The sequence below is a fragment of the Anomaloglossus baeobatrachus genome, chromosome 8, assembly GCF_048569485.1.
Source record: "Anomaloglossus baeobatrachus isolate aAnoBae1 chromosome 8, aAnoBae1.hap1, whole genome shotgun sequence".
NCBI classification, from domain to species: domain Eukaryota; kingdom Metazoa; phylum Chordata; class Amphibia; order Anura; family Aromobatidae; genus Anomaloglossus; species Anomaloglossus baeobatrachus.
The window spans coordinates 160,734,680-160,747,459 of record NC_134360.1 but is presented as its reverse complement, the minus strand read 5'-3'; the positions used below and the strand labels follow the sequence as shown (position 1 = coordinate 160,747,459).

The following is a 12,780-nucleotide window of genomic DNA, read 5'->3' as shown; positions in this document are numbered from 1 at the left end:
AATCACAATTCATACAGATCAAGGTGTATTTTTGGTGAATAATAATTATTGTATTTTTCTATTTAAATAATAAATATCCTTTAATACATACTGCACATGTTCTAGACTTTTTAGAAAGTGAGAATTTTGCAATGAATCCCTCCAAGGAGAAGAAAGTGTCTGACTTGCAGCTTTACTCAGTAGTGTTGTAGTGCCCTCTAATGGATTTTCTGCACACTTCATTATAATTTTTTTTAATAATTGTGATTTCATACATTTATACATACATTATTTTATGGAACAGTTCATTCTAGTTATTGCAAGCAAAGCAAACAAAGTGATCTCTATCTTGCAGCTAAGACCAATAACTCATAGAATCTGCTTGATTGGGACCAAATGTGTATATGGAGAGTCATAAAAAAAAGTAAGCGCTCAGGAAGTTTAACCTTACTATCTTTGCCCTTGTTACAGAATCCATAGCCTCATCAAACCTAAAGGAGGCACCCTTGGGACAATTTTAGAAGTGGACCACCATCCTAGTAACAATTATTTAACGCTTTGCAAATTTAAAGAGGCTCTTTACTACTTAAAGGGAACCTGTCACCACTTTTTTGGCTATAAGCTGTGACCACCACCACCGGGCTCTTATATACAGCATTCTAAAATGTTGTATATAAGAGCCCAGGCCAGGGGTATAACATAGAAAAAAACTCTTTATAATACTTATCTAACGGTCGCACGGTGGGCCTTATGGGCGTCTCCATTGTCCGGTGCCGGTGTACCGCCCCGCGCTCGGCTGCGGCCGAGCCACTCGGATCCGGGCTCATTGGTGGGTGGCTCGCGCACCTCCGGACCTGGGGTCACTTCGCTCTGAAAGGGTGCTGGCGCTACTTAGGGGGGTGGTAGGTAGGTGTACGGCCAGAGCCTTGTTTAAGTTCGTGACACCACCCACGGGATGTGGTGAAGATGTAGACACCACCGCTGCAGTTACGGGGCACCCGGGGGAGATGGTGATGCAGCAAGATGTTAACCCCTCCGTAAGCAGGGATGATGGCCCCGGGACCCGTTGGGGAGAGTAGCTGGGCGGTGCAGGGCGGTGCACAACCGGATGGCACTGCTGTACTCACTGTTATTGACACACATAAGTCTCTGGTAAACAAAGTTGATGGTGGTTGGTGCCCGCAGCTGGCTGCGTCTAGTCCCCCACCCGGTTCGGTGGTCTTTGCCTTTCTCCTGCACCGTGTAGTGTATGTGTAGACTGCTTGCGCTTCAGCGACGGGAGTCCGCTCCCTGGCTGTGTATATGTCGGGAGAGTCCATTTGCCCGCAGACGCTGGCCTGTGGGATCTCTCTGCCTGTGCGGTGGCTTTCTATCCACCTCGGTGGGCTGTTGTCTTCAGTCGGGACTTGGGTGGGAAAGGACCTATAGTCCAGACCGCAATCAGTGAATTAACTCAGTCCAGTAGATTCTGGACCTCGTTTCAGGGTTTGAGTACCCCCCTGTGTGCTCTGGTTTCCAGTCGGTTCCCCAGGTCGGTACCGGCGGGCCACTACCCTGTCCCGGTCCACCACGGTTCCACCGAGCCGTCTTCCCGGCTCCTGCAGGCTAGACCACCGTATGCCTTCTAGCCAAAGGTACCCGGGCTCCAACCCCGGCACCTGTCAGACTGCTGCAGACCTGCTACACAGGCTGCGTCCACTCTCCTTCACTCCTGTCACTGATCTCACTACAACTGAACTGAACTGTTTCCTGCCTCCAGCCCTCTGAACTCCTCAGTGGGTGTGGCCAACCGCCTCGCTCCGCCCCCCTGGTGTGTCCATTAAGCTCTGAAGGAGGTGACTAGGGTTTATGGTTTGGCTGGTGTTACCTTGTGCGGGACTGGTGTTGTGCGGGGCGCTATCTGTGACTACCTGGCTAGTCCAGGACGTCACACTGGCGCCTCCTCTTTCAGCCATCTTCATCCTCTTTCTGAAGCCTGGGTGCATGACATGGCTACGTCATACACACTCGCCGGTCCTGCGCAGGCGCACTACAATGCTTTGATCTGCCCTGCTCAGGGCAGATCAAAGAGCGCCTGCTCAGGACCTGAATGCCGGCGAGTGTGTATGATGTCGGAAATGTAGTGTTCCCTTTAAACATTGATGACCTATCCTTTGCATATCTGACACCCAACAGCCCAGCTGATCAGCTGTTCTCGGTGCCAGCAGTGGCAGGAGACAGACGGAAATGCTCAGTTTCAGAGTTGCTCCATCTTCTGATAGTGGCTGCAGATGGGTATTGCACATTCGCCTCCTATTCAAATTAATAGAAGGCAAATGTGCAGTACCCGGGGTAGCCACTATTAGAAAATGGAGCAGCTCTGAAACTAAGCATTCCCAGCCACCTGATGCTGCTGCTGGCACTGAGAACAGCTGCAGTGCCGGGTGTCGGACATTGATGACTTATCCTAAGGGTATGCTAAGGGTAAGTCGTCAATGTGTAAGTAGTGGACAAACCCTTTAAGCTGCTGATACACAAGGTTTGAAACTTTTACACAAATTAAATTTTGTCTGTGTCAATTAAAACTACTTGTGTGTGCAAGATCTACCAAACTTTCCTCAATTATTTGCTCATTTTATTCATTTGGCAGATCAGGGAGCTAGTTTTGTGTCTTATGTTGCTTACAAATTACTGAGTGGACAGCTATTAAGGGGTTTTCCACCACTTTGATATTGATGACCATCTCTTAGGGCATCGATATTGGATCAATGGGGTTCAATATCGGCGACCCCCACTGCTCAGCAGTTTAGTGCATGAAGTGTAACACCACTGGTTGGTTAATCACACTGTTTAGTGGTCACTGTAGGGTACACATTTATCATTTGAATAGGAGCAGATCTGCAGTACCTAGAAGTGGCCACTGAACAGTGTGACAGAGCCGTGATGTTTCACGGTTTACATCAAGGAAGTGCCACCTGCTAGACAGCACATTAGATAATTGTCAGCAGGGCCCACTATCAGAGAAGTACAGTAAATTTATATAGTGGATGCATACTTAGGTTTTTGTTTATTGATTTCAGATTATTTGCATTGTCTGACTGCAGGCTGACATACTTAATTTAAGAGGTTGTGATAAAAGTCTGCAGCCACTCTATGTGACTGCAATTTTCTGAATCCTTACAGCGTGTGTACTTCATGCTGTCAGGATTCTCTAGGGTTATTGTTCTGAGTAAGCAATCACGTGACCCAAAATATGTGATTTGCATACATATGGTCACGTGCAAACTAGTCGTGCTCAATTCACTTCTATTGGGTGAGGCCGAGCACGTATAGTTGGAATGTGGCCGTAAGTAATCAAATCACATACTTTCAGTTACATGACCACCTGCTCTCGCCAGCAACACCGGAGGATCCTGACAACATGCAGTGTGCTTGCTGTAGGGATTCAGAAGGCTGCAATCACATGGAGTAACTACAGACTTTTATCACAAGACCAGATAAATCCTATAATATGTTTGAGCCACTATCTATCTATCTATCTATCTATCTATCTATCTATCTATCTATCTATCAATCTTTAAAAAGATGCCCTACACATTATATAATTCAAATTTTTCCTACAGGTTGCAATGAGAATGATACAGACTTGGACAGAGACCAGTCATATCCTCCCTCCCAAAAGACAAAACGTATGCGTACCTCTTTTAAACATCACCAGCTCCGTACCATGAAGTCATACTTTGCTATAAACCACAATCCAGATGCAAAGGATTTGAAGCAATTGGCTCAGAAAACAGGCTTAACCAAAAGGGTCCTACAGGTGAGCAGCGATCTTTCCTTTTGTAGAAATGTGCTGTGGTACCCCCTGTTTATCAGAATGGCCCCTGTATGCTATTAATTTCTGCCTTTTATTTTAACCTTGCTATATAAGTAAGATCTAATGTTGATTTACTAAATATTTTAGCAAGGAATGTGCTGCATATTAGTTAGAATTTAAGTGGGTGAGTGTTTTGCTATAAGACACTATAGATATAGGAAGAGATCACTCACAAATAACGACTTGATCTCTTTGTCATTATTTTTCATTACTCCAAATAATGAAATATTAATGAAAGACTGCCTTACTCCAGTCTTATACAACAGTTTTACATATTTTAGGGCAAGGCTTTTTATGTCTGTATCACATGAATAAGTGACCCATTAATATTTTAAGCCTGTGTCTCATTCACAGAGGTAATTGCAATTTACTGGATGATAATTTGCCCAGTAAAAGTCGGCTGATAAAATATTTCACTTTAATTATGACTTACAAATTCAAACAGTACTGTTTTCCCATGTATTATTTTTAGCCAATACCAAGACTGTACCTCGAAATAGAAGTATCAGTCATTCCTTTATAGTTTTACTCTGTTTTGGACCCAAGCCTAGTTTTGGCAACAACAAAAAAATCCCCCAAAAGATGCAAACTGCACTATGTGACTATGGTCATAGTGTTTATGGCTACCCCAAAAACTGATGTAAATGCCATACAGGCCTATTACATTACAATTCTGAGTGTGAATTTTGGCGATAGAGCAGTTAGTCCCTTTTGTTGACCCATGTGTTGTAAAGGTGATAGTCTTTTAGGAATTACGTAAAAAAGCACCCAGTTAAGTATCTGGGTACAAAAAAAAAATAATCGGTAAAAGGAATGCCCTGGGATTGGTTTGCAGGTTTGGTTTCAAAACGCACGGGCGAAATTCAGAAGGAATCTTTTACGTCAGGAGAATGGGGGAGGCGATAAGGTTGACGGTCCCTCTCTCAGCGCTCCAGCCTCAGCGGACAGTGCTGCACTTACACCGACAGGTGGCGCATCCACATTATCAGACCTCACCAGCCCCTCTCTCAATGTCGGGGCCTCTGTAACCCCAAACATGGACAATCATGAGTCTGGAAGCCCTTCTCAAACTACACTCACCAATCTTTTTTAACGTGTACTAAGACTCTTCTCGTCTTCTGCTGTTTCTTTTTTTGTTGCAATACTGTGCATTTAACCCTGTAATTGGGATATATCAACTGAACGTTTTAGAAGAAGAAGAATCAACTCTACCGTCACTCAGTGAATTAATCACAACATATAGGCATGTGGTATGTGCTGTCCTTCTTGCCTGAACAATATGTAATCTTTATGGGCCGCCATGGATGGATGTTGTGTTGGGCAGAGTAAAGAGATGTGCAGGACACAGGCAAACGGTCATATTTAATTGTGCACTATGTTGTCAATGATTCATTCCTGAGTTATATCAACCTTAGATCAGTGCTGGGACCTGGTGCAGTACTGTAGTCTTACTTTGCAGGGACTGAGGCCCACTTGGTACCCTCTGCGCCTATGTCTTACTCTTCTCACTGTGATTTTCACTGATACATCCCCATTCCTTTTATTAATATGACTGCCTATTTAGCGATATTATTTTATTTTAAGAATGGAGCAGTCTAATTAAGGAAAAAAAGCCCACTATTTATTCAAATCATCTGATTTTCAAAGATAGAATACAAATCCTAACTATATTTGATGTAATTTTAATATATTGCCTCCAATGAAATTACATGGCTGTTCTCTTCTTCCTCCGAGTCTGTATCATCCACTAACTGCCTAAATGCAGAGTCACCATTCCTTTATATTACACTGCCTTTTGACAGTCAATAGACTATGAACAGACTCGAGAATAGGAGACATACTGGAAGTGTTATATGAAAGGCCCTTTGGTGTACATGAAAAATGTGAAAATGTCTTTTTCAAGTTATCAGTGTATGAAGCTACAGGACCCATTCCGGTTGCATCTTTACCTCCAACTTTGTGAGCTGGCAGCTCACTTATCATGGACGATGTGTAAATCCAAACCAAATCCACATCACTTAGCTTGAATACCAATAGTAGATATGGAAAGATTGATTTGGATGGTCATTTTGGATCCACGTTATGAGGGAAAATCACAAAGCTCTAATTTTTAAGGTAATAAGTGCTATTTTACGCGGTTTAGACATGCCAGACACAATTTATATCATCTGCTCTCCAATATGCAGATCCCACCTCACCATTTTGAGAAGAGGCTTTCATCTCACTCCGACAAGACTGGAGAGGTAGCCACACATACAGGACTCTCTCAGTATATGTCTATGAAAATTGGCAATAACAGCCTCACTACTGGGATGTGTGGTTATGAGAACATAAGAGCAGAGGACTTGCAGGGATAGAACCATAACTTCACTCACTGATAACCTGGAAAAAACAAGCTAACCATTGAAAAACAGTCTACATATGTTTTTCGTGTAAGCTTAAAGGCTGTTACTAGTCATTACTTCTGGTAGGTCTATTTTAAGGAAATTCATTGACTTCTATTTTATTTTTCAGTTGCAGTTTTCAGGTATGGTCTAAAATGTGTTCATTCTTATAAGTGCCTCTTACAAAATGATATTATACTTATTTCCATAACCCTGAAAAATGTCATTAAGTTTACAGAATACAACGATTGATTAATTATGACAAAAAGATAAGACCTAAAGTGTTTCCAGTTAACCAAACCAGTGAATTCTGCAAATGTTTAAAATGCTGTTTCAAAAAAGGTTAGAACCGTGAACAAATTCCAGCAACTCTTTTTCAGCAAGATACTCTGCTATTCTCTTAGCAAAACTTAATTTGCAGCCTGCTTTTTGGTTTCTTACAAGAACCATGGATAATTCTGCAGCTGAAGTAATAGGCTATGTCCACACCAGTGTATGTTTTTCTATTTATATTTTTTGCATGTGCCAATCGGATAGTTAGAGTATACAATAACTTCAGTAGATCTCTCAAATCTGTCAAAATAGCCTCCGGCTTCATACAGACACCAAGGGTATAATGTCATTCTGTACAATCTCATCATATTTAGAGATGTTCTTCAGAAAATACTTGGAGAACAATCTATCTGATAACGCATACCACGTTATTCTTCAGTTGGACTTATACATTAAATGGCCTGAAAAGCTTATATCTGTCCCCACTAGAGATGAGGAAAATGATTTTCAGGACCTGGTTCTGGCATACACGTCGGTATTCTATAACAGTCAGACCAATGTTGCATGAACTTCCTTGGCCAGTACTCGAATGCCAAAATCCTGGTTCCTCCTGTAGTTAACAAGGTCCTTGTGACATCTCGACATTGTATAGGTCCTGTAAGTGCCAGAAATTAACAGCATCTGAGTGCTGGACAAGGAAGTTTAAAGATCCTAGTCCAACTGAATGGCATTGCAGGGTCTTGTAAATCATTTTTTGCTCATACGCATGCAAAGATAGATAGCCATATTACTGACCCATGATATGACTATGTGTATGAGCCTCTGTAAGGCACAAGAACAGTGATGGCCAAAATTATTGGCACCTCTGCAATTCTGTTAGATAATAGTCAGTTTCTTCTTGAAAATGATTGCAATCACAAATTCTTTGGTATTATTAACTTAATTTATTTTGCTTGCAATGAAAAAACACAAAAGAGAATGAAACAAAAATCAAATCATTAGTCATTTCACACAAAACTCCAAAAATGGGCCAGACAAAAGTATTGGCACCCTTAGCCTAATACTTGGTTGCACAACCTTTAGCCAAAATAACTGCGAACAACCGCTTCCGGTAATCATCAATGAGTTTCTTACAATGCTCTGCAGGAATTTTAGACCATTCTTCTTTGGCAAACTGCTCCAGGTCCCTGAGATTTGAAAGGTGCCTTCTCCAAACTGCCATTTTGAGATCTCTCCACAGGTGTTCTATGGGATTCAGGTCTGGACTCATTGCTGGCCACTTTAGTAGTCTCCAGTGCTTTCTCTCAAACCATTTTCTAGTGCTTTTTGAAATGTGTTTTGGGTCATTGTCCTGCTGGGAGACCAATGACCTCTGAGGGAGACCCAGCTTTCTCACACTGGGCCCTACATTATCCTGCAAAATTTGTTGGTTGTCTTCAGACTTCATAATGCCATGCACACGGTCAAGCAGTCCAGTGCCAGGGGCAGCAAAGCAACCCCAAAACATCAGGGAACCTCCGCCATGTTTGACTGTAGGGATCGTGTTCTTTTCTTTGAATGCCTCTTTTTTTTTCCTGTAAACTCTATGTTGATGGCTTTTCCCAAAAAGCTCTACTTTTGTCTCATCTGACCAGAGAACATTCTTCCAAAATGTTTTAGGCTTTCTCAGGTAAGTTTTGGCAAATTCCAGCTTGGCTTTTTTATGTCTCGGGGTAAGAAGTGGGATCTTCCTGAGTATCCTACCATACAGTCCCTTTTCATTCAGATGCCGACGGATAGTACGGGTTGACACTGTTGTACCCTCGGACTGCAGGGCAGCTTGAACTTGTTTGGATGTTAGTTGAGGTTCTTTATCCACCATCCGCACAATCTTGCATTGAAATCTCTCGTCAATTTTTCTTTTCCTTCCACATCCAGGTAGGTTAGCCACAGTGCCATGGGCTTTAAGCTTCTTGATGACACTGCGCACCGTAGACACAGGAACATTCAGGTCTTTGGAGATGGACTTGTAGCCTTGAGATTGCTCGTGCTTCCTCACAATTTGGATTCTCAAGTCCTCAGACAGTTCTTTGGTCTTATTTCTTTTTTCCATGCTCAATGTGATACACACAAGGACACAGGACAGAGGTTGAGTCAACTTTAATCCATGTCAACTGCCTGCAAGTGTGATTTAGTTATTGCCAACACCTGTTAGGTGCCACAGGTAAGTTACAGGTGCAGTTAATTACACAAATTAGAGAAGCATCACATGATTTTTCAAACAGTGCCAATACTTTTGTCCACCCCCTTTTTTATGTTTGGTGTGGAATTATATCCAATTTGGTTTTATGACAATTGTTTTTTTTGGTTTTTTTTTTATCGAAGACAAATTAAATGAAGTTAATAATACCAAAGAATTTGTGATTACAATTATTTTCAAGAGGAAACTGAGTATTATCTGACAGAATTGCAGGGGTGCCAATACTTTTGGCCAGCACTGTAGGTGTTACGCAAACTTTAGGATCGTTATATATGGACAATATATAGAGATAGAGAGCGTTCAATTACAACTTTACTGATCAGTCACCAATAAGTGACAAATGCACATTACATCTCAGTAGACATCTTCTGCGGTTCAGACTAAATGCCTGTAGTGTGGTCACAAGCTCCTCATGTCTTTCCCACTGTGTTAACCACTTTGGACTTTCCGGATTACTCAGTGGTGGCACATTGCCAGATTGGTGATAGTGACCCTAATGTGCATCTAGACAGGTGTGTCATTGTTTGCCCTCCATCTGTACCAACTGCACTTGGTTCCAACCACTAGCAAATAGCAAAGCAGTCCCTTCTAATATTACTAATAATAATACAGAGATATATAAATCAGAATGAGATACATGCCTTCCTGAAAATAGTAATATTACCCTGAATAGGTGCTATAAAAATTTTAGGCAACAGTCACACATTACACATTAAAACAGTAACGTGAATCTAAATAAGGCATAGACACTTTACTATGGTAACAATCCCAATCAACCATAGAGGACTCATTCAGCTTTATGAGGAAGGTCAGAAGGCAATAAACCACTCTGGTTTGTTGAAAAAGGCATCATTCCTATCAATCCAGCTATCCATCTTTTTGTCCTAGAGGATTTCTGATGCAAAATTGTTCCCATAGTTTTTCAGGGGATGGTTCATATTTATGCAGCAGATCAGTGGTTGTCCTGGACTCTTAAAGATCCAAATCAGAAAACATAACATATTGCTTATCTCAATCCAAATGGCCAGCTTTACAGAAGGAAGTTAAGAAGCCAGATGACAACCAATCTTGTTGTCATCAGTTGAAGCCCAATGAAACTCATCTTGGTCCATCAAGATATATGGAATTTGTGCCAACTAGGCATCACTTAATTTTGCCATAGAGCAGCCGTTTATACGGCAAAGCCGTACAGCCACAAAGCAATAACAAAAAAACTGCAGCTAATTGCCGCTGTGTTTTTGGCCATGTTGTGTCCAAGACATGGTTGCTCCATGTGGTCCTATCGTAACAAGCCCTTACTTTACAGTCTCCTTTAAAATAGACAAACACTAGTGTGAACTTGGCCTTGACCTTTTCCTAAACACTAAATAGGTAAAACAGCCTACCGTTTTCAGTTAATAAAAACTTCAGCACAGTCACAGCATAATGAACCTTTGACAAGTAAAAAAAACAAACACAAAATCAGTAAAAACTCAGTTTCATAGTTTTAGACATTAAAAAAAAATGCCAGGAGCATGGCATATAATACAATACCATGTACAGCTCAGCAAATTTCCCAAAAAGTTTCAACAAAACTAATAAAATGCAACATTTCTGTATCTGTCACAAAAGAGCTTACATCTCTAGCTCAAAGAGTTTTCTTCAGTTGAACTGATGTGAGATGTCATAGCATAGATAGCAGTCGGAGCAGTTAAAAGGAAACTGCACTTTTGAACTCCGCAGGTAAAATCTACATAAAATGTTACATAACTTTGCAGATACTTTGCTTTATTTATCTTGATCTTGTTTTGTTTAGCATGGTATTTTCTTCTTTATTCATGTTTAGACCTAAATCTACAGTTTTGTCTGTTTCCTGATATCAGAAAGCTGTTGGGCACAGATGAGCTATACAGCCAGACTTGTATAGAGCCAGGCCCGCTGCAGAGAAAATCCCTACAGCTCCCTATTAAGGAGCCATGGGCACAATGTGAGAAGCTATATATTCTAACCTAGAAGCAAAACATCTAGGAAGGAATACGGTACCTCTGTAGTATGGCATGTATGGCATGTGAGGGAAAATGGCAATATTTTCTTTCTTGGATTTATCTGGAAAAAATGTCTTCAAATAAAATCAGATGCACAAATGCTGTAAAGATCCATCCATACACAGATCTATATTATTGAGAGAAAAAAAATGAATGAGAAACTTGCATAATATATAAATACAGAGAGAGTATTTGCAAGGTTAATTGATTTATGTAGATTTACTCTATGAACTGGCTTCGGCTGAATTATTCTTTGTGAATTAGTATACAGTACCTTTGATTTAGGGATATTTTATCCACAAAAAATATTAGGGAACTGCATAAGTAATATGTTTCGAATATTTTCCAATAAAACTTAAGATCTTTTTTGTTTCTGGTGGGATGGAAATGCCAAGCAGGAATTGTGATGGTTGGCACCATGACTGGATTCCACTGGCAACTTGGAAGATCTTATACAACATTATATATACAGTATAAAAATCCCTTCTAATTTTTTGCAAGGAACTTCACACCTGGATACAGAGTTGGCCTCAGGTATCCAAATTTACTCTTCATTTTTAAACGTCATTGCAAACATAAAACATTGATTTTAGTTGTTACAGGTCAAGGATCAGATACATGATAGGCTCTAAGGTATTATCCATGGTTTCTTGGAAAATAAACTGTAAGAGCCGTAAAGCATTTTGTATGATCTGCCTAATATGATGAGGGTAATGCAAAGGGATTGTCTTCTTTCTACAATCCCACCACTGAGTAGAGATCATGATAGTTATAACTAATGAAAGTTATGAATAACACCTCTAACTAGGCTTATTAGAAAAAAAAAAAAAACCTAGTACGGATTATTTGCCTTTAAAAACAACCTAATTTCAAATCTTCAGCAACAGTTTTCTTTAGAACTCTTCTTAGGCAGGGGCGGACATTCCATTGGAGCCACCTCTGCAGCGTATAGTGGCCTAGCGGGTAAGGGGGCTACTTCTACCTCCTAAGCAGGTGGAATTGTGCACTATAATGAGCTAACGGACTGTTCTGTTCTCGCACAGGCACCATCTTCCGTCTGCGTCCGCCTCTGCATCGAGGCCAGCTATCCTACAGTCATATGAAAAAGTTTGGGCACCCCTATTAATGTTAACCTTTTTTCTTTATAACAATTTGTTTTTTTGCAACAGCTTTTTAAGTTTCATATATCTAATAACTGATGGACTGAGTAATATTTCTGGATTGAAATGAGGTTTAATGTACTAACAGAAAATGTGCAATCTGCATTTAAACAAAATTTGACCGGTGCAAAAGTATGGGCATCACAACATAAAAGTGACATTAATATTTTGTAGATCCTCCTTTTGCAAAAATAACAGCCTCTAGTCGCTTCCTGTAGCTTTTAATGAGTTCCTGGATCCTGGATAAAGGTATATTTGACCATTCCTGTTTACAAAACAATTCCAGTTCAGTTAAGTTTGATGGTCGCCGAGCATGGACAGCACGCTTCAAATCATCCCACAGATTTTCAATGATAATCAGGTCTGGGGACTGGGATGGCCATTCCAGAACATTGTAATTGTTCCTCTGCATGAATTTCTGAGTAGATTTGGAGCGGTGTTTTGGATCATTGTCTTGCCGAAATATCCATCCCCAGCGTAACTTCAACTTCGTCACTGATTCTTGCACATTATTGTCAAGAATCTGCTGATACTGAGTTGAATCCATGCGACCCTCAACTTTAACAAGATTGCCAGTGCCGGCATTGGCCACACAGCCCCAAAGCATGATGGAACCTCCACCAAATTTTACTGTGGGTAGCAAGTGCTTTTCTTGGAATGCCGTGTTTTTTTGCCTCCATGCATAACGCCTTTTTGTATGACCAAACAACTCAATCTTTGTTTCATCAGTCCACAGGACCTTCTTCCAAAATGTAACTGGCTTGTCCAAATGTGCTTTTGCATACTCAGGCGACTCTGTTTGTGCCGTGCTTGCAGAAACGGCTTCTTTCGCATCACTCCCCCATACAGCTTCTCCTTGTGCAAA

At 41.0% G+C, this 12,780-nt stretch overlaps 1 protein-coding gene across 8 annotated transcripts in view; it reads left to right on the top strand.

Moving 5' to 3' along the window:
* Nucleotides 1-12,780, top strand: part of LHX9 (LIM homeobox 9) — a 76,015-nt gene that overhangs the window by 47,440 nt on the left and 15,795 nt on the right. For 5 of the 8 annotated variants that reach the window (XM_075322171.1, XM_075322174.1, XM_075322173.1 and 2 more), the window contains 2 exons: nucleotides 3,582-3,778; nucleotides 4,671-7,336. In XM_075322171.1, coding sequence (XP_075178286.1) covers nucleotides 3,582-3,778; nucleotides 4,671-4,928 — 455 coding nt within the window. In that variant the 3' untranslated portion in view covers nucleotides 4,929-7,336. Of the gene's footprint in view, nucleotides 1-3,581; nucleotides 3,779-4,670; nucleotides 7,337-12,780 lie in introns of those variants that run through there. The other 3 variants (XM_075322177.1, XM_075322176.1, XM_075322178.1) reach the window with 1 other exon arrangement.